The sequence below is a fragment of the Hyperolius riggenbachi genome, chromosome 1 (assembly GCF_040937935.1).
Source record: "Hyperolius riggenbachi isolate aHypRig1 chromosome 1, aHypRig1.pri, whole genome shotgun sequence".
Classification (NCBI taxonomy): domain Eukaryota; kingdom Metazoa; phylum Chordata; class Amphibia; order Anura; family Hyperoliidae; genus Hyperolius; species Hyperolius riggenbachi.
Window position 1 is genome coordinate 179,491,814 of NC_090646.1, and position 21,308 is coordinate 179,513,121.

General features: G+C 47.3%; 1 protein-coding gene across 1 annotated transcript in view; it reads right to left on the reverse strand.

Moving 5' to 3' along the window:
- The window catches only part of LOC137563853 (uncharacterized), a 32,859-nt gene extending 12,086 nt beyond the window's left edge, over positions 1-20,773 (reverse strand). The window contains exon 1 of the mRNA XM_068276907.1: positions 20,740-20,773. Within this exon, the coding sequence (XP_068133008.1) occupies positions 20,740-20,773 (34 nt within the window). The remainder of the gene's footprint in view (positions 1-20,739) is intronic.
- Between the last annotated feature and the right edge of the window lie 535 nt (positions 20,774-21,308).

Sequence of the window (21,308 nt, forward strand, 5' to 3'; positions counted from 1 at the left end):
TAGCTAGTCCGCGTGAGTACGCGGACTAGCGACAGCAACCTCCATTGAGGTATACGGAGCTTCCGGCGGGGGGAGGAGGAACGTCGGCGACAGCTTCCGTCACACCGCTGGTCCCTCTTCCGCGTGTGTACGCGGAGGGACCTGGCGCTCACGTGTGCTGGCGCCAGGCCACTTTTGCAGCCCGTGAGTATGGGCCATCAAGTCGGTGCGGTCGTGTGTATGCTAGTCTCTAGCAACTCTTGTGAGTCCGACAGTTCATTGAACCTGCGACAGAAGTTGCTGAGCAACAGTTTCCGCTATGTTGCAGACAGGTTGTTGCCTCGTGTATACAACATCCGTGCCTCAGGTGTATGTAGCTTAATGGTGGCCACTTAAAATGCAATCTTTTTCATCCAATCTTACCGTTTCTATGTAATATAAAGTTTCCGCTATGTTGCAGACAGGTTGTTGCCGCGTGTATACAATCGTTGCTTGTATACAACTGTCGTTCCTGGAGACTTTCAACTGTTGCTTGTCTCCATGCAACTGCAGACACCTGTGCCTCGTGTGTATGTAGCTTAATGGTGGCCACTTAAAATGCAAAAGAAAGAATTTGCATATCTGTGATCATCCCCAATAATAAATAAGCTAGACTAGACATATGTATGTGTGCTGTGAGCCCCAATGTCTGCATGTCCTCCTGCTACCCCTCATAACCACACAGTGCAGCACAACCTTAATCCTGATGGAATAGACATACCTGATGAGAGATGCAGAAAAAGTAGGAAGTATCCTACAATCAGGAACATCCTGATCCTTTGTCGCGATGTTAGGCAACAAAGAAAAAAGAATACCAGAGAAACAATCGAGCAGCTATCGAGCAATCGAGAGCAAGTGTAGTCAGTGCTATAGACAAGCAAAAGTGACCAGTGTGCTGTGGCTGTCCACCAGTATTATAGTACCAGCTCACTATGACATCACTATGACATCATAATATGGCCCATGTAAGAGTGCTAAAAGCTGATTGGTTGATATGGGTACACACCCCTCTAGTATCACTTCCATTGTAGTTAAATCCTAAATATACAAATTGGCGTCCTAAAGACACTAATAGTGGCCATTTAAGATGCAATCTTTTTCATCCAATCTTACCATTTCTATGTAATATAAAGTTTCCGCTATGTTGCAGACAGGTTGTTGCCGCGTGTATACAATCATTGCTTGTATACAACTGTCGTTGCTGGAGACTTTCAACTGTTGCTTGTCTCCATGTAACTGCAGACATCCGTGCCTCGTGTGTATGTAGCTTAATGGTGGCCACTTAAAACGCAATCTTTTTCATCCAATCTTATCATTTCTATGTAATATAAATGACTGCCTAAATGATCCATTCAATGTATACACTCAATTTACCTTCCTACTACATAGATGTGGTAAAATTGGATAAAAAAGATTGGATCATTAGAGGCCACCATATCGATCATTTTTCAGCTTCCAATCGACCAAAGAATCATTTTACATCGACTTTCACTACACACTGCACAGTTTTCTATACAATTTTATCATAAAAATCACGTTGAAAAATTGAATCTGAAGGAAAAATTGTACCGTTAATGGGCACCTTTACAGATACTAGATTTTTGTTGTTACAGAATATAACTTCTAAGGGCTCGTTTCCACTTGTGCGGTGCAAATTCGTTGCGGGAAACGTGAAAACAAATTTGCATGCGGATGCAAATTTCAACAAGAATTTGCGTACGTTTTGGCGTTTCTTTGTAAGTATGCGAATTTAACCATGTTAGTGCCTGTGTGCTTTTACATTGATTTTAGGCGAAAACGTACGCAAATTCCCATGGAGAATACGCATAGCAAAAATGCGTGCGAATTTCCTATAAATTATATTGTATGCGAATCGCACACCGTGTGCAAATTCTGATGGCTCTGCTGTGCAGATTTTTCCTACACAGAAAAATTCTCTGTTTTCCTGACAAGTGGAAACAGGCTAATTAAGTTGTATTGGCTGTGCAAATCTGCGTGCAGAAAACGCATGCAGATTCGCGATAGTGGAAACGGGCCCTAATCGTCCTTGCCAAAAATCTAGTGTTAGATAATTTAAAAAAACAATGAGCTTCAAGTGCTGTTGTTTGGTGCCTCCTGCTTCACTTCCAGGGGCGCAGCTAAGGTTTTGGTGGCCCCAAGCAGTCCATAACTTTAGGCCTCCATCAATGAAAGAAGCGGTATGCGAAAAAAATGGCATGGCCAAAACATGATGTGGGAGGAGCCAATACTAGCAGTTTCTAGGCTAAATTGCACCCAGAGCCAGGGCGTAAAACGCCCCCCCCCCCCCCCCGTGGACACAGGTATAGGTGCCCCTAGTATAGGTAGCCCGTATAGTTGCCCCCAATATAGGTTAGATATGTAGGCGCCCGCAGTATCGGTTAGATAGGTAGGTGCCGGCAGTATAGGCTAGATAGGTAGGTGCCCCCAGTATAGGTTAGATAGGTAGGTAGGCACCCCTCAGTATTGGTTAGATAGATAGATGCCCCAGTATAGATTAGATAGGTAGGTGCACGCAGTATAGGTTAGATAGGTAGGTACTCCTCCGTGTAGGTTAGATAAGTAGGTGCACACAGTATAGGTTAGATAGGTAGGTGCACGCAGTATAGGTTAGATAGGTAGGTACCCCTCAGTATAGGTTAGGTAGATGCATGCCCCCAGCATAGGTTAGGTGTCTCCAGTATAGGGCAGGGGGAGTGGGCAGAGCGAAGTTTCAACTCACCTGGCTTCCTCGATCCTGCACACATCCTCTATCTTCTTCCTGTCCCAGCATTGGTAACAGCTCACCCTGTGATGACATGCGGTTACATCATCACAGGGGGCGCTGTTACCATAGCAACAGATACCGTGCGCTGGGACAGGAGAAAGAAAGAGGCTGCTTGCAGGGTCGAGGCAGGTGAGTTAAAACTTTGCTCTGTTCGCTCCCCCCCACCGCTGCGCACGCCAGCAGCAGAGCGAGGACCCCTTTGTGTGAGGCCCCAAACGGGGGCATTGCTCGCCTGTATGCTGGCGGTGACCCTGTTCACTACCACTTAAAAGTTATGCATCTCCCGAATCACCCCCCTTCCCCTCCATAGCACAGAACAGTCTGAACAGTCTGCTTGTCTGTAGCCAAGCTGCATGTCTGTACAGCCCTTCTTTAGAAAGCTGTAAACCTAACAATTATTCTCCTACCATTTAGTGTAAGAGAAATTGAGCATCTGTACATGGCTTTACATTTTGAGACTTCAGAAATGCATCTCGTGTTTCTGTTTTTTAACTATGCAATAAACATATTGGATTCTTGCTTTAAAAATGCCCTTCTAAGGGCCCTTGCTCACTAGATGCACTGTCTTTTTGTTGCGTTAGATTTCCCAAAAAATGCATTTCCATTGACTTAGATGGATGCTGATGCTGGGTATGTGTGCGTGCGGCTTGCTTCAGGGCTCGTTTCCACTATAGCGAATCCGCATGCGGGCACTGCATGCGGATTCGCATACTCAATGTTAGTGGATGGGGCTGTTTCCACTTGTGCGGCGGTGGCGGCGTTTTTCGGTGCAGGAAAAATCTGCACGACAGGGTCGTCAGATTTCGTGTGCGGCAGGAATGCAGGCGAATCGCCGCTAATGCATTCAATAGGCAGATCCAGACGAAGCAGGCACCACCTTCAGTAAATAATTAGCTCTTTATTGAAAAAGTCATAAAAAATGACAAGTCATCGATAAAAAATGGCTTTAGCGGCTGACAGCCCGCTGTTTCAAGCTCAGTAGCTCTTTTTCAAAGCCAGAAGCCATACAAACAAGTAGAGGAACAACTCCTCCTTAAATAGGAACTATACAAGTAATTAGCCAATCAATTTAAAATCTGGCTGGCCAATGAGAGCACTCAGGAGGGCCGTGGACCTGATGGGGAACTGAAAAGAATGACATCACCAAAAACACACCTCCCAGTCTTGCCAACGCCTAGCGCATGCGTATACAACCGTCCGCATGCGGAAAAACGTACGCGTTATACGCGGAAAATCATCCAGACGGCAAAATCATACGTACGTATAAGAAAAACCGCATGCGTAAAATTGTACGCGTCTGACGCGTAAAAACCGTACGCGTTTAACGCTGAAAATTTCACTAACATGCGTCAATATAGCCGCAAAGAAGATAGTAAGTGAAATTTAAAGATATAGCAGCGGTATACAAAAGTGCCTGGGGACCACCAAAAACGTCATCACAAACATCAAAACGGTCACCACAACCAAGTGTGACAATATGCAATGACAACAAAAGGGTGTCCCCAGAGCAAACAACAACCGCCTATACTTACAAAGAGGCAAGATACCACACATCGCTATGCGTTCAGCAAGACACATGGGAGTTTTAGATTGACTGTAAATGGCAGTTTAGACGAGGCAATATTTCTGGACACAAGGGTGATTATGCAGTCGGGTAGACTGACTACCACCCTTTATACTAAACCCACTGACAGAAATTCCCTTCTTCACCATCAAAGTTTCCACCCACCTTCGGTAAAGAATGCAATCCCTCAGGGACAAATTACACGAGTAGAGAGAATAGTTTCTGATCAAGATTCTTTAGAAACCCATAAAGAGCTAATTAAAACCAAATTTAGAGCAAGAGGTTACCCAGAACATACTCTGTCCCCTAACTCATGTCGTTCTAAAAAAACTCAGAAACAATTTCGTATGCCCTTTGTGTCAACTTATTCAGCCTGTAGTCAACAAATGGGCAGTATTGTTAGAAAACATTGGCACCTTTTGCAAGGAGCCTTCCCCCGGATACCGGAGTTCCGCTATCCTCCTTTGCTTTCGTTCAAAAAGGCCCCCACCATTCGTGATAAAGTATTTAGACAACGTAGCTGTAATTCATTGAGTTCTTCCATGATTGCTAATCCATTATCCACTGGTTCAAGAATTGGTACTTTTCCCTGTTTAAGCTGCCATTTGTGCAGCCACATAGCAAAAGGTGGTACATTCACTCATCCATGCAAGGGCACACAATATACTGTTAGAGGTCGCTATTCTTGCGACTCCACTTATGTAGTTTATCTAATTAAATGTCCGTGCGGCCTTGGATATGTCGGAATGACCACTCAACCCTTACGAGACAGAATGGCATCGCATAAATCAGCAATCCGGAATCATGATACGACACAGGCTGTGTCGTCTCATTTTTCAACAGCTCGACATGGTGTGGCACAGATGAAGGTGCAGGTTATAGATAGTGTACCTTATGATTGGCGGGGTAGATTGAATAGAAAGGCTGAATTGGCACGTAGGGAAGCATGGTGGATTCGAAAACTTAATGTTATGGGGTTGGGTGGGCTAAATCGAGAATATGATCTCAGTTTTTGTATATGAGTTATCCTTTGTGATTGTCTTTCTCTGCTTACTGTTTTTCCTACTGGTTGGCCTGTGTGATAATCTTGGGACGGCTGTGTTCCTCTCATTTTTTCTAGTGTTGTTTCTAATTTTTTCTTTTTAAGGAAAACTCCCATGTGTCTTGCTGAACGCATAGCGATGTGTGGTATCTTGCCTCTTTGTAAGTATAGGCGGTTGTTGTTTGCTCTGGGGACATGCTGTTGTTGTCATTGCATATTGTCACACTTGGTTGTGGTGACCGTTTTGATGTTTGTGATGACGTTTTTGGTGGTCCCCAGGCACTTTTGTATACCGCTGCTATATCTTTAAATTTCACTTACTATCTTCTTTGCGGCTATATTGACGCATGTTAGTGAAATTTTCAGCGTTAAACGCGTACGTTTTTTACGCGTCAGACGCGTACAATTTTACGCATGCGGTTTTTCTTATACGTACGTATGATTTTGCCGTCTGGATGATTTTCCGCGTATAACGCATACGTTTTTCCGCATGCGGACGGTTGTATACGCATGCGCTAGGCGTTGGCAAGACTGGGAGGTGTGTTTTTGGTGATGTCATTCTTTTCAGTTCCCCATCAGGTCCACAGCCCTTCTGAGTGCTCTCATTGGCCAGCCAGATTTTAAATTGATTGGCTAATTACTTGTATAGTTCCTATTTAAGGAGGAGTTGTTCCTCTACTTGTTTGTATGGCTTCTGGCTTTGAAAAAGAGCTACTGAGCTTGAAACAGCGGGCTGTCAGCCGCTAAAGCCATTTTTTATCGATGACTTGTCATTTTTTATGACTTTTTCAATAAAGAGCTAATTATTTACTGAAGGTGGTGCCTGCTTCGTCTGGATCTGCATCTTTGGATCATTGGTACAGTGGTCTTAAAGCTACGGCACACCCCATATCCTTTTGCATGGGTGCTCCTCCACTCCTGTTGTTTTTAATGCATTCAATAGGGAAATCGCATGCGGCTTTGTCATGCGGATTTCCCCGCGATTTCGCATGCGATTTCGCATGAAAGGCAATGGAATTTTACACAGGCAGTGACACGGTTAAATTCGCCTGGCTCCTTGCCATGCGAAATCGCATGCGAAATCGCGGGTAAACCCGCATGGGGAAACGCAGCCGCATGCGATTTATTCAGCGGTGGAATCCAGGCGATTCCGCACCGCTACAGTGGAAACGAGCCCTCAGAAACCTGCTGAAAAAGCACAAACCTTCCCTCGTAAAGCAGAAAATGCTTATCAAGCCTTCAGGCTCCATCTTATACCCCTCTTATAGCTCTTAGCGGATTTGTGGTGTCCTTTGTGTGGAGCTCCGGCATGTCACCTGACCCGCATCGGGTCAGGTGACATGCTAGGAGACGGTGCATGGACGCCAAAAAGCTGAAGGTTGATGCAGGAAGGGTACAAGACAATGCCTGGAAGCTCGGTAAGTATTTTCCATCCTACAATGCCCTGCAAACCCTTCAAAGCAATATCAGTGGTGCACCTAGGGCATTTGACACCCTGTGCTGGATATTAAATGACACCCCCGCACCCAAAATAAAGGAAAGGAGTAAGTGCATCGTGCTAAGTGTGCCACGTGGGTCATGCCAGGTATAGGTGCCCCCAGTATAGGTAGCCTGGAATAGTTGGTCGCATGCGATTTTAAAGATGCAGCAGTAGGTACAGATCCTAACAGGCAGCTATCTTCTCCTTACAGCAGGGCTGCCCAATAGTTTGATTGCCATCTACCGGTAGATCGCGACTGCCTGCTCGGTAGATCGCGGCCTCATTCCATCAAATTTTGTTGCCGGCCGTTGACCAATAGAGAAGCAGGGGGGGGAGAGGCGGTGCAGCCGCAACGTCATGGCTGGGGGCGGCGCCGGGCACAACACATTTACGCACGCTGCCCACCGCCCCTTTGCCCGCCAGAGGCTCCCTCAGCCGCCGGATTGCACATCTACCCTCAAGGCAGCCGCGGCTGAGGGAGTGGAGACCAGGACAAGCCACAGACGCCACCGCTGGAGCTGGAGGGAGGTAGGCGATAACTAGGAAAGTGAACGTATACTGAAGGTACATATACCTAGCTAACCTACACTGAAAGCACATATACCTAACTAACCTATACTGAAGGCACATATACCTAGCTAACCTATACTGAAGGCACATATACCCAGCTAACCTATACTGAAGCCACATATACCTAGCTAACCTATACTGAAGGCACATATACCTAGCTAACCTATACTGAAGGTACATATACCTAGCTAACCTATACTGAAGGCACATATACCTAGCTAACCTATACTGAAGGCACATATACTGTACCTAGCTAACCTATATTGAAGGCACATACACCTAGCTAACCTATACTGAAGGCACCTATACCTAACTACGTATATGGGGAGGGGGTGGGGGTAAGCTTAGTATTTGAAACATCGGTAGATCTCCTGGCCTTGGCGAATTTTAAAGTAGCTCGCAAGCCAAAAAAGTGTGGTCACCCCTGCCTTACAGCTTACTCCTCCCCACTGCCTACTTTATAGAGACACGTTGCCATGGCAACGGCTGACGCATCATTTGGAAACTGACCCAAACTGCGCAGCTTTCCACTGGCCTGTTGCCGCTGTCAGTCAACGCGATTTCAGCAATATCGGAGAATAAAGCCTCCTGTAACTCGGTACCTTACGTTATACAGGCGCTAGACATAGACACATGTAATGTACAAATGTATCTATTTTTTTCAAATGTTGGGAGAACAATGTTACACTACCTACTCTTGTACCTATAGGTAAAAGAGTATTCAATTTGCAGTTCCATCCACTTTTAAGCACCAGAATGTGTCCACTCTCAGCCAGCCAGTGAACATAAACTGAGATCCCAGTTTGTGTGGCTCCCATAAGAAATAGGGATGTTGAATGAGATGCGAATACTTCTGAAATTATGAACATTTTTATGCAAATATATGCAGCTTGAAAAAGGACCAATCAATTTAAACCTGGGTTTAAAGTTATTGGTCCATTTTTAATCTGCATACAATTACATACAAATTTGCATCAACTTGGAAGAATTTGCATATCTGTGATCATCCCTAATAAGAAATAAGCTACACTGGACATATGTATGTGTGCTGTGACCCCCAATGTCTGCATGTCTTCCTGCTACCCCTCATAACCACACAGTACAGCACAGCCTTAATCCTGATGGAATAGACATACCTGATGAGAGATGCAGAAAAAGTAGGAAGTATCCTACAATCAGGAACATCCTGATCCTTTGTCGCGATGTTAGGCAACAAAGAAAAAAGAACACAATCGAGCAGCTATCGAGCAATCGAGAGCAAGTGTAGTCAGTGCTATAGACAAGCAAAAGTGACCAGTGTGCTGTGGCTGTCCACTGGTATTATAGTACCAGCTCACTATGACATCATAGTATGGCCCAGTGCTAAAAGCTGATTGGTTGATATGGGTACACACCCCTCTAATATCACTTCCTTTGCAGTTTAATCCTAAATATACAAATTGGCGTCCTAAAGACACTAATGGTGGCCACTTAAGATGCAATCTTTTTCATCCAATCTTACCATTTCTATGTAATATAAATGACTGCTTAAATGATCCATTCAATGTATACACTCAATTTACCTTCCTACTACATAGATGTGGTAACATTGGATAAAAAAGATTGGATCATTAGAGGCCACCATATCGATCATTTTTAGCTTCCAATCGACCAAAGAATCATTTTACATCGACTTTCACTACGCACTGCACAGTTTTCTATACAATTTGATCTTAAAAATCATGTCAAAAAATTGAATCTGAAGGAAAAATTGTACCGTTAATGGGCACCTTTACAGATACTAGATTTTTGTTGTTACAGAATATAACTTCTAAGGGCCCGTTTCCACTTGTGCGGTGCAAATTCGTTGCGGGAAATGCGAAAACGAATTTGCATGGGGATGCAAATTTTAACGTCAATTTGCATACGTTTTGGCGTTTTTTGTAAGTATGTGAATTTAACCATGTCAGTGCCTGTGTGCTTTTACATTGATTTTAGGCGAAAGCGTACGCAAATTTGCATGCAAAATTTGCATAGCAAAAATGCGTGCGAATTTCCTATAAATTACATTGTATGCGAATCGCACACCGTGTGCGAATACTGATGGCTCTGCTGTGCAGATTTTTCATACATAGAAAAACACTGCTTTCCTGACAAGTGGAAACAGGCTACTTAAGTTGTATTGGCTGTGCGAATCTGCGTGCAGAAAACGCATGCAGATTCGCGATAGTGGAAACGGGCCCTAATTGTCCTTGCCAAATATCTAGTGTTAGTTAGATAATTAAAAAAACAATGAGCTACAAGTGCTATTGTTTGGTTCCTCCTGCTTCACTACCAGGGGCGCAGCTAAGGTTTTGGTGGCCCCAAGCAGTCCATAACTTTAGGCCTCCATCAATGAAAGAAGCGGCATGTGAAAAAATGGGTATAGATAGTATAGGTTAGATAGATAGGTAGATGCCCCAGTGTAGATTAGATAAGTAGGTGAACGCAGTATAGTTTAGATAGGTAGGTACTCCTCCGTATAGGTTAGATAGGTAGGTGCATGCAGTATAGGTTAGATAGGTAGATGCCCCAGTATAGGTTAGATAGGTAGGTACTCCTCCTTATAGGTTAGATAGGTAGGTGCACGCAGTATAGGTTAGATAGGTGCCTCCAGTATAGGTTAGATAGGTAGGTTCACACAGTATAGGTTAGATAGGTAGGTACCCCTCAGTATAGGTTAGGTAGATGCATGCCCCCAGCATAGGTTAGGTGTCTCCAGTATAGGGCGAGAGGAGCGGGCAGAGCGATGTTTCAACTCACCTGGCTTACTTGATCCTGCACACAGCCTCTATCTTCTTCCTCTCCCAGCGTATGTCGCATCGGTAAGAGCTCCCACTGTGATGACATGCGGTTACGTCATCACATGGGGCGCTGTTACCATAGCGACATATGCCGTGCGGCGGGACAGGAGGAAGATAGAGGCTGCGTGCAGGATTGAGGCAGGTAAGTTGAAACTTTGCTCCGCCTGCTCCCCCCCCCACCCGCCGCTGCGCACGCCAGCAGCAGAGCGAGGACCCCTTTGTGTCAGGCCACGAGGGGGGGCATTGCTCGCCTGTATGCTGGCGGCGACCCTGTTCACTACCACTTAAAAGTCATGCATCTCCCGAATCACCCCCCTTCCCCTCCATAGCACAGAACAGTCTGAACAGTCTGCTTGTCTGTAGCCAAGCTGCATGTCTGTACAGCCCTTCTTTAGAAAGCTGTAAACCTAACAATTATTCTTCTACCTTTTAGTGTAAGAGAAATTTAGCATCTGTACATGGCTTTACATTTTGAGACTTCAGAAATGCATCTCGTGTTTCTGTTTTTTAACTATGCAATAAACATATTGGATTCTTGCTTTAAAAATGCCCTTCTAAGGGCCCTTGCTCACTAGATGCACTGTCTTTTTGCTGCGTTAGATTTCCAAAAAATGCATTTCCATTGACTTAGATAGATGCTGATGCTGGGTATGTGTGGGTGCCGCTTGCTTAAGAAACCTGCTGAAAAAGCACAAACATTCCCCCGTAAAGCAGAAAATGCTTATCTAGCCTTCAGGCGCCATCTTATACCCTTCTTGTAGCTCTTAGCGGATTTGTGGTGTCCTTTGTGTGGAGCTCCGGCATGTCACCTGACCCGCATCGGGTCAGGTGACATGCTAGGAGACGGTGCATGGACGCCAAAAAGCTGAAGGTTGATGCAGGAAGGGTACAAGACAATGCCTGGAAGCTCGGTAAGTATTTTCCATCCTACAATGCCCTGCAAACCCTTCAAAGCAATATCATTGGTGCACCTAGGGCATTTGACACCCTGTGCTGGATATTAAACGACACCCCCGGACCCAAAATAAAGGAAAGGAGTAAGTGCATTGTGCTAAGTGTCTTGTAGCTCCTAGCGGCTTTGTGGTTTCCTCTGTGTGGAGCTCCGGCATGTCACCTGAACCCACATCAGGTCAGGTGACATGCTAGAGGCTGGTGCATGGACGCCGGAAAGCTGAAGGTTGATGCAGGAAGGGTACAAAACGATAGGTAGCCTGGAATAATTTTCCGCAGTATAGGTAGCCTGAAATAGTTTTCCGCAGTATAGGTAGCCTGGAATAGTTCCCCCCAGTATAGGCAGCCTGGAATAGTTCCCCCCAGTATAGATAGCCTGGAATAGTTCCCCCCAGTATAGGTAGCCTGGAATAGTTCCCTCCAGTATAGATAGCCTGGAATAGTTCCCCCCAGTATAGGTGCCGCGTGCAGAGTATAGTGCAGCTGGAAGGCGTGCTGTTTATCTTACCTGCTCTGCCGCAGAGCCCACCGATGCCTACAGACTTCCTGTCCCCACTCAGCTCTCCCTTACCACCTGGCACCTTTTCCATTTTATTTGCCCATTTGTTCTGGTTATTATTACATTTAAAAAATGTTCCTAGTACAATGTATGGCGACAATATTTTATTTAGAAATAAAGGTGTATTTTGCAGTTTTGGGTCCGCCACTAATTACAAGCCCTTGTTTGCTAAAGTAACTGTAACATACCCTTGTGATATACATATTAAAACAGTTGTGTCCCTTAGGTAACTATTTTTGTATTATTATTTTTTTAAATGTCACTTTTTATAAGTGTTTATTTTGGTAACTTTTGTGAGGGGAGGTAAGGAGTTAATTAATGGGGGACTTTATGTATTTTTATTTAATATTTTTTTTATTTAATTTTATGCACTATGTATGTAGGTAACAATTTTACAATTTGGCCACTAGATGTCCCTCCCATTTTATTCCTGTGTACTGTGAACGTACACAAGAAGTGTAGCGTGTGAGTTTCCACTTTCAATTTATCAATGACCACCAGCCTCTGATTGACCGATCAGTGTACTAACGGGCAGCAACGAGAACGCGTGTGGGAACATGTGTGGGAGCGTGCACGGGCATGCTAGGCAGGCAATTGCGGCAATGTAGACTAGTTAGTATACATTGTTCTCCCAACATTTTTTTTTTAAATAGACACATTTGTTTATTGCCTGTGTAAATGGAGAGGCCCTGTATATAGCTTACTCCTCCCTGCTTCCTACCTCATAGAGACATGATGCCATGGCAACAGCTGACGCATCATTTGGAAACTAACCCATACTGCGCAGATTTTTACTGGCCTATTGCTGCTGTCAGTCAAAGCAATTTCAGCGATAACAAGGAATAAAGTTTCCTGTAACTCGGTAACTTCCGTTATACAGGCGCTAGACATACACACAGGTAATGTACAAATGGATCTATTTTTTTCAAGTGTTGGGAGAACAATGTTACACTACTTACTCTTGTACCTAGCAATAAGTAAAAAGATATTAAATTTGCAGTTCCATCCACTTTTAAGCACAAGAATGTATCCACCCTCAGCCAGCCAGTAAACATAAACTTAGCTCCCAGTTAGTGTTGGGCGAACAGTGTTCGCCACTGTTCGGGTTCTGCAGAACATCACCCTGTTCGGGTGATGTTCGAGTTCGGCCGAACACCTGACGGTGCTCGGCCAAACCGTTCGGCCATATGGCCGAACTAAGAGCGCATGGCCGAACGTTCCCCGAACGTTCGGCTAGCGCTGTGATTGGCCGAACGGGTCACGTGGTTCGGACCCGAACGCGCTCTGATTGGCCGAACTGTCACGTGGTTCGGGTAAATAAATACCCGAACCACGTCATATCTCCGCCATTTGTCTGTGGGTTTAGCTTTGGGTAGGCAGGCAGGGTAGTTCGCGCTCCAGCCACGCTAGCCAGGGTCCCCCCCAGTCATTGTGTGTCACTGCTGGGAACAGTAGTACACCGCTCGTTCAGCCACACTATATAGCATTCTGTGTACTGTTCTGTGTCTGCTGGGAACAGTGGTACACCGCTCGTTCAGCCACACTATATAGCATTCTGTGTACTGTTCTGTGTCTGCTGGGAACAGTGGTACACCGCTCGTTCAGCCACACTATATAGCATTCTGTGTACTGTTCTGTGTCTGCTGGGAACAGTAGTACACCGCTCGTTCAGCCACACTATATAGCATTCTGTGTACTGTTCTGTGTCTGCTGGGAACAGTAGTACACCGCTCGTTCAGCCACACTATATAGCATTCTGTGTACTGTTCTGTGTCTGCTGGGAACAGTAGTACACCGCTCGTTCAGCCACACTATATAGCATTCTGTGTACTGTTCTGTGTCTGCTGGGAATAGTGGTACACCGCTCGTTCAGCCACACTATATAGCATTCTGTGTACTGTTCTGTGTCTGCTGGGAACAGTAGTACACCGCTCGTTCAGCCACACTATATAGCATTCTGTGTACTGTTCTGTGTCTGCTGGGAACAGTAGTACACCGCTCGTTCAGCCACACTATATAGCATTCTGTGTACTGTTCTGTGTCTGCTGGGAACAGTAGTACACCGCTCGTTCAGCCACACTATATAGCATTCTGTGTACTGTTCTGTGTCTGCTGGGAACAGTAGTACACCGCTCGTTCAGCCACACTATATAGCATTCTGTGTACTGTTCTGTGTCTGCTGGGAATAGTGGTACACCGCTCGTTCAGCCACACTATATAGCATTCTGTGTACTGTTCTGTGTCTGCTGGGAACAGTAGTACACCGCTCGTTCAGCCACACTATATAGCATTCTGTGTACTGTTCTGTGTCTGCTGGGAACAGTAGTACACCGCTCGTTCAGCCACACTATATAGCATTCTGTGTACTGTTCTGTGTCTGCTGGGAATAGTGGTACACCGCTCGTTCAGCCACACTATATAGCATTCTGTGTACTGTTCTGTGTCTGCTGGGAATAGTGGTACACCGCTCGTTCGCCACTGTATAGCATTGTGCTCTGTGTCGCTGCTGGGAATAGTGGTACACCGCTCACCCGTCACTGTATAGCATTGTGCTCTGTGTCGCTGCTGGGAATAGTGGTACACCGCTCACCCGTCACTGTATAGCATTGTGCTCTGTGTCGCTGCTGGGAATAGTGGTACTGTATAGCATTTCTGTACTGCCACTGTACTGCTGCCAGTCAGCGTGTACTGTAAGGATAAGTGAAATGAGGAAGAAATCCGGTGAAAGAGGGAGGGGCAAGGGAAGAGGTGTTTCCCCTGACGGTTCACGTACAGGCCACAGGGGAGCACCCAAGAAAACCCACTCAATACCGCCCATGTTGTCCAGGACAACAACCCTCACAAATCCAAAAGAACAGGACCAGATAATTACTTGGATGACCTCTCAAGCGTCCAGCAGTGGGTTAAGCAGCACCAGCACATCACGCACGAGGTCCGAGTCCTCAGCCAGTTACAAGGAGCCAGTGGGCACAAAGCTGACACAACCGGCAGCGACACCACGCACACAACTGCCAGATAACCAGTCCGATGAATTACCTCAGGACACAATGGGGTATTCGCAGGAGCTATTCCCAGCCCAACAAACTTCCACCTTTCAAAGGTCAATGGAGGAACAGCCAGAAATGTTGTGCCTGGATTCACAACCGTTAACTGTGGGAAATGCACCGCGCACTGAAATACAAGGCGAGTCCGAAGAGGACTCGGAAACCCAAATCCCAGAGCAATTTGGGCAGGAGGGGTTGCAATTGCAGGAGGTCGGCCGACAAGATCTGGAAGACGACGTTGGAGTGTGCTGCGCAGAGGTTGTTGTGGGGAGCTCTACTCCACGGCGGTGGCCCACAATGACATATGACGAGTTTGAGGAGATGGAAGAGGAGGGTATGGACAATGTGGACAGAGACCCAGATTTTGTTTGTGAACGAGAACATCGCCGTCGTAGCAGCAGCACAGATGAGTCTGTTGAAGAACACACTGCTGCACGAGTTCGCCTTGTGCCACAAGGTAGGCGGCGCGCAATTTCAGGCACCACAAGCGTGGAAGTTCAAGTGAGAGGCAAAAGAGGAGCAAACAGAAATCGCCAGCAAGGAGGCAGGTGCTCCAAAGTCTGGGCTTTCTTTGAAGACTGCACTGAGGATGTTACCATGGCGATTTGCAAGGTGTGCAAGACCCGCCTGAGCAGGGGGAAAAATATTAACAACCTCTCCACCACCAGCATGAGCCGTCACATGCTATCCAAACATCCCACTCTTTGGGCAAACGCGTCAGGACAGGGTACCAGAAACAACACTGCCTCCCTTGGGTTCACCAGACTCACCACCAGACCCGCCTCAGCAGCAGCAGTAGCCCAGCCATTGCGTGGTTCACAACATTCACAAACATCAGACGACGCTGACACTGTCACTTTCCGGAGTAGTGCTCTTGAGGTCTCCCAGTGTTCATCAAACACAACAACCAACAGCCCTTCCGTGTGCAGCGCTACGGTTCAGTTGTCTGTGTCGGAGATGTTTGAGCGCAAGAGGAAATTGCCAGCAAATGACCCCCGGGCCGTGGCAGTAACAGCCAGCATAGCCAAGCTTCTGGCCTGCGAAATGCTGCCATATCGATTGGTGGAGACAAACAGCTTCAAGGGCATGATGTCAGTGGCCATCCCACGTTACGTGGTTCCCAGCCGCTACCACTTTGCGCGCTCTGCAGTGCCTGAGTTGCATGAGCACGTGGTCAGCAAAATAACCCGAAGCTTGAAGAATGCCGTTGCCTGCAAGGTTCACCTCACCACTGACACCTGGACGAGTGCGTTCGGCCAGGGTCGATACATCTCCCTTACCGCGCACTGGGTGAACCTTGTGGAGCCTGGCAGCGATTCCTCACCTGCTACGGCACGGGTGTTGCCCACGCCACAAACAGCTGCACCGCCGTCCCTCCCACTGGATAACAGCAGCACCTACCTCTCTGACTCCTTCTCCTCCAACGCATCTCAAAGCTGTACCTCATCCGGAAACGCTAACCCAGCAGCAGTAGGATCGTGGAAGCAGTGCAGCACAGCTGTTGGCATGCGTCAGCAAGCGTTGCTGAAGCTAATCTGCCTTGGGGATAAGCAGCACACAGGGGAGGAAATTTGGAGGGGAATAAAGGAACAGACGGATTTGTGGCTGGCACCGCTGGACCTGAAACCGGGCATGGTTGTGTGTGATAATGGGAGTAATCTCATTCGCGCTTTAAGGTTGGCTAAGCTGACACACATCCCTTGCCTGGCGCACGTGATGAACCTAGTAGTTCAGCGGTTCCTGAGGACATACCCAGGCGTGCCCGATCTGCTGTTGAAGGTGCGTCGAGTGTCCAAACATTGTAGAAATTCCAGTACTGCTTCGGGGGCACTCGCCAAGATGCAGGAGCGCTTCAATCTCCCCCACCATCGCTTGCTGTGTGATGTCGCTACGCGCTGGAATTCTACGCTGCACATGCTAGCCCGCTTTTGCGAGCAGAAGAGTGCAGTGGTCCAGTACATGACGGCGCAGTACCGAGGCGCATCCGGCCAGCTGCCAAGCTTCTGTGGATCCGATTGGGCCAACATGTTGGACCTCTGCCAAGTCCTCCAAAATTTTGAGCAATCCACGTTGCTTGTGAGCAGTGACAACTCTTCAGTCAGCATTACCATACCACTGCTGTGTTTACTGAAGAGGTCGATGTTAAAAATCAAGGAAACAGCTGTCATGATGCAACTGGGGGAATCTGAAGGAGAAAACGATCAGCGTGATGGTACCAACATCAGGCCATCCGCCTCAGGGAACGCTGGCCCCAGCAGCTATGACGAAGAAGAGGAGGAGGAACAGCTGGAGTTGGAGCAGGAATTTCATGCCACCACTGACGAGGGCCAGAGCGGTGCACGTTGGACTTCCACAATTCAACGCGAATGGTCAGCAGAAGCAGACCAGGAGGAAGGTGACGACTATGATGCATCACAACAACTATCACAACGCTCACAAGAGGATGATGAGGATTCTGGTAGGACTCTGGCACACATGGCTCAATTCATGCTAGACTGCATTGAACGTGACCCACGCATTGTGCGCATTCTGGACAACACCAATTACTGGGTTTATACCCTTCTGGATCCACGGTACAAACACAATGTTCCAAAACTGCTTGAAGAAAGAGTCAGACAGGTCAAAATGGAAGAATACCAGCAGGCCCTTGTGGAGACTTTAGAGAGGAGATTGACATCCTCCCCCTCCTCTAGCCAGTTGTACGCAGACAGACTGACTTCCGCAAACCCAGGACGACCAGGAGGGCAGCAAACAACGCAAGCCGCAGCTAGTACCCAAAAGGGAATGGTATCGGCAGTGTCCTTGGAGTGGGAAAATTTTCTGACACCCATGCAGCCGCAGCCCACTGAACAGCAAGCGTGCAGATCCACCTCCAACACCGATCGCCTGGAGAAGATGGTCAAGGACTACATGTCAGATGGCGTAGCTGTGTCGAACCATCCATCTGCACCCTTCAACTATTGGGTATCGAAGCTAGACACCTGGCACGAACTGGCAATGTACGCAATAGAGGTGCTGGCTTGCCCGGCAGCCAGCGTTATGTCGGAACGCTGTTTCAGTGCTGCCGGAGGCATCGTCACAGATCGGCGTATCCGCCTCTCTACAGAAAATGCAGACCGTCTGACTCAAATTAAAATGAATCAATCCTGGATTGGAAATGACTACGCAACACTCCAGGACCCCAACCAAGTAACATGACCAATGAACATCTGGGATGGTGTTGCGTTTCCGGGCCCTGTTTATTGAACCTCTCATCTGTATTACATTTATGACTGCATGGCGGCAAAAAGCATTGCTGCTATATCCGCACGCTTTTTGTCCACATGCAAGGCCTGGGTTGTTGTGTCTCACAAAGCGTGGCCTTCTCCTCCTGCGCCTGCTCCTGTTCCATCACGTCTGCTGCTGCTGGGTTAGCGTTGCCGCGTGGTCCCTGTTTATTGAACCACTTATCTTTATTACATTTATGACTGCATGGCGGTACAAAGCATGCTATCCGCACGCTTCTTGCCCTCATGCAAGGCCTGGGTTGTTGTGTCTCACAAAGCGTGGCCTTCTCCTCCTGCGCCTGCTCCTGTTCCATCACGTCTGCTGCTGCTGGGTTAGCGTTGCCGCGTGGTCCCTGTTTATTGAACCACTTATCTTTATTACATTTATGACTGCATGGCGGTACAAAGCATGCTATCCGCACGCTTCTTGCCCTCATGCAAGGCCTGGGTTGTTGTGTCTCACAAAGCGTGGCCTTCTCCTCCTGCGCCTCCTCCTGTTCCATCACGTCTGCTGCTGCTGGGTTAGCGTTGCCGCGTGGTCCCTGTTTATTGAACCACTTATCTTTATTACATTTATGACTGCATGGCGGTACAAAGCATGCTATCCGCACGCTTCTTGCCCTCATGCAAGGCCTGGGTTGTTGTGTCTCACAAAGCGTGGCCTTCTCCTCCTGCGCCTGCTCCTGTTCCATCACGTCTGCTGCTGCTGGGTTAGCGTTGCCGCGTGGTCCCTGTTTATTGAACCACTTATCTTTATTACATTTATGACTGCATGGCGGTACAAAGCATGCTATCCGCACGCTTCTTGCCCTCATGCAAGGCCTGGGTTGTTGTGTCTCACAAAGCGTGGCCTTCTCCTCCTGCGCCTCCTCCTGTTCCATCACGTCTGCTGCTGCTGGGTTAGCGTTGCCGCGTGGTCCCTGTTTATTGAACCACTTATCTTTATTACATTTATGACTGCATGGCGGTACAAAGCATGCTATCCGCACGCTTCTTGCCCTCATGCAAGGCCTGGGTTGTTGTGTCTCACAAAGCGTGGCCTTCTCCTCCTGCGCCTGCTCCTGTTCCATCACGTCTGCTGCTGCTGGGTTAGCGTTGCCGCGTGGTCCCTGTTTATTGAACCACTTATCTTTATTACATTTATGACTGCATGGCGGTACAAAGCCTGCTATCCGCACGCTTCTTGCCCTCATGCAAGGCCGGGGTTGTTGTGTCTCACAAAGCGTGGCCTTCTTCTCCTCCTGCGCCACCCTCCTCCTGTTCCATCACGTGTGCTGCTGCTGGGTTAGCGTTACCGGTCCCTTTTCCTGGAACCTCTTATATGTATTACATTTATGACTGCATGCCGACAAAAAACATGTTACCTGTGCAAAGAAAACAGACATTTCCCGCATTTAAAAGACAGTTTTCCCTTTGAAACTTTAAAATCGATTTTCTCAAAAACTATAAGCTCTTTTTGCTAATTTTTTTTTCCTCTTGTACCCACTCCCAAGGTGCACATACCCTGTAAATTTGGGGTATGTAGCATGCAAGGAGGCTTTACAAACCACAAAAGTTCGGGTCCCCATTGACTTCCATTATGTTCGGAGTTCGGGTCGAACACCCGAACATCGCGGCCATGTTCGGCCTGTTCGGCCCGAACCCGAACATCTAGATGTTCGCCCAACACTACTCCCAGTTTGTTTGGCTCCCATAAGAAATCAGATGGATTGGACATGTATGTGTGCTGTCACCCCCAATGTCTGCATGAGCTCCTGCTACCACTAATAACCACACAGTGCAGCACAGCCTTAGGCCCCGTTCAGACTGCAGAACGCAGACCGCAACGCATGCGGACCGCAACGCGTACGAACGCACGCCATCCGCGTTCGTATGCGTTGCGTGGCTGATCCCATCACTGAAAAGTGAATGGGACAGCCATGCGTTTTTACAAAAAATGCGTGCAGCATGCGTTCCCGGACCGCACAGGTCCGGAACGCATGCAGTGTGAACATCAGACATTGCACTCTATGCAATGTCTGATGTCGTGCGTGTCGGCCACCTGCACGCGTTTCCAAAACGCAGCTGGAAACGCGTGCAGTGTGAACGGGGCCTAAATCCTGATGGAATAGACATACCTGATGAGAGATGCAGAAAAAGTAGGAAATATCCTACAATCAGGAACATCCTGATCTTTTGTCCCGATGTTAGGCAACAAAGAAGAAAGAACACAATTGAGCAGCTATCGAGCAATCGAGAGCAAGTGTAGTCAGTGCTATAGACAAGCAAAAGTGACCAGTGTGCTGTGGCTGTCCACCGGTATTACCGTATTTTTCGGAATATAAGACGCTCCGGCATGTAAGACGCACCTAGGTTTAGGGGGCAAAAATCTGAGAAAAAAATAAATAATCCTAGGTGCGTCTATGGTGGAGGGGTGTCTTATGGACTTTTTCTCCCTAAACTGTCACTATCTAAGCTACACTGCCCATCTACACCACACTACACTTCACTTACCCCTGCTGCCCCCACTACACTACACTTCACTAACTAACACCTGCTGCTGTAACTACTACACCACACTAGACTACACTACACCAACCAACCCCTTCTGCCACCACCAAATACACTACACTAGCTAAACCCTATTGAAACATCTCACCTGATCCTGTCGCCACGATCCTCTCCTCCTCCATCTGGCTTTCTTCATCAGAGGGCGCCTGTCATTCTGAATGCCGGTGTTCAGAGTCCCAGCAGCTGCGCTCCTCTTCAGCTGCAGTCTTCTTCTCTATTCATCCCATGACATCTTGGCATTCATTGTGAAGGTTTTCAGAGCCCCAGCTGCCCGCGCACCTCTTCGCTGCAGTCTTCGTATAGACCGCAGCCTTGCGATATAAACGTGCTGCCACCGCCATCCTTCCTAGTTTCGGCGTCCTCCCCCGACGTCCTCCCTAGTTACGGCGTCCTCCCCCGACGTCCTCCCTAGTTACAACGTCTTCCTCTGACGTACTTCCTCGTTACAGTGCCCTCTGCTAGTTAATCATTATTGGCCAGCATAAGGGCGCCCATTAATGGTACAATTTTTCCTTTAGATTTAATTTATTGACGCGTTTAAAACAATCAAAACTGATCAGAAGGCAATTATTGTTTTGAACAGTTGTTTTTAACAGAATCCTTTAAGGAGAGTCTGAAGCGAGAATAAATCTCGCTTCAGAGCTCATAGTTAGCAGG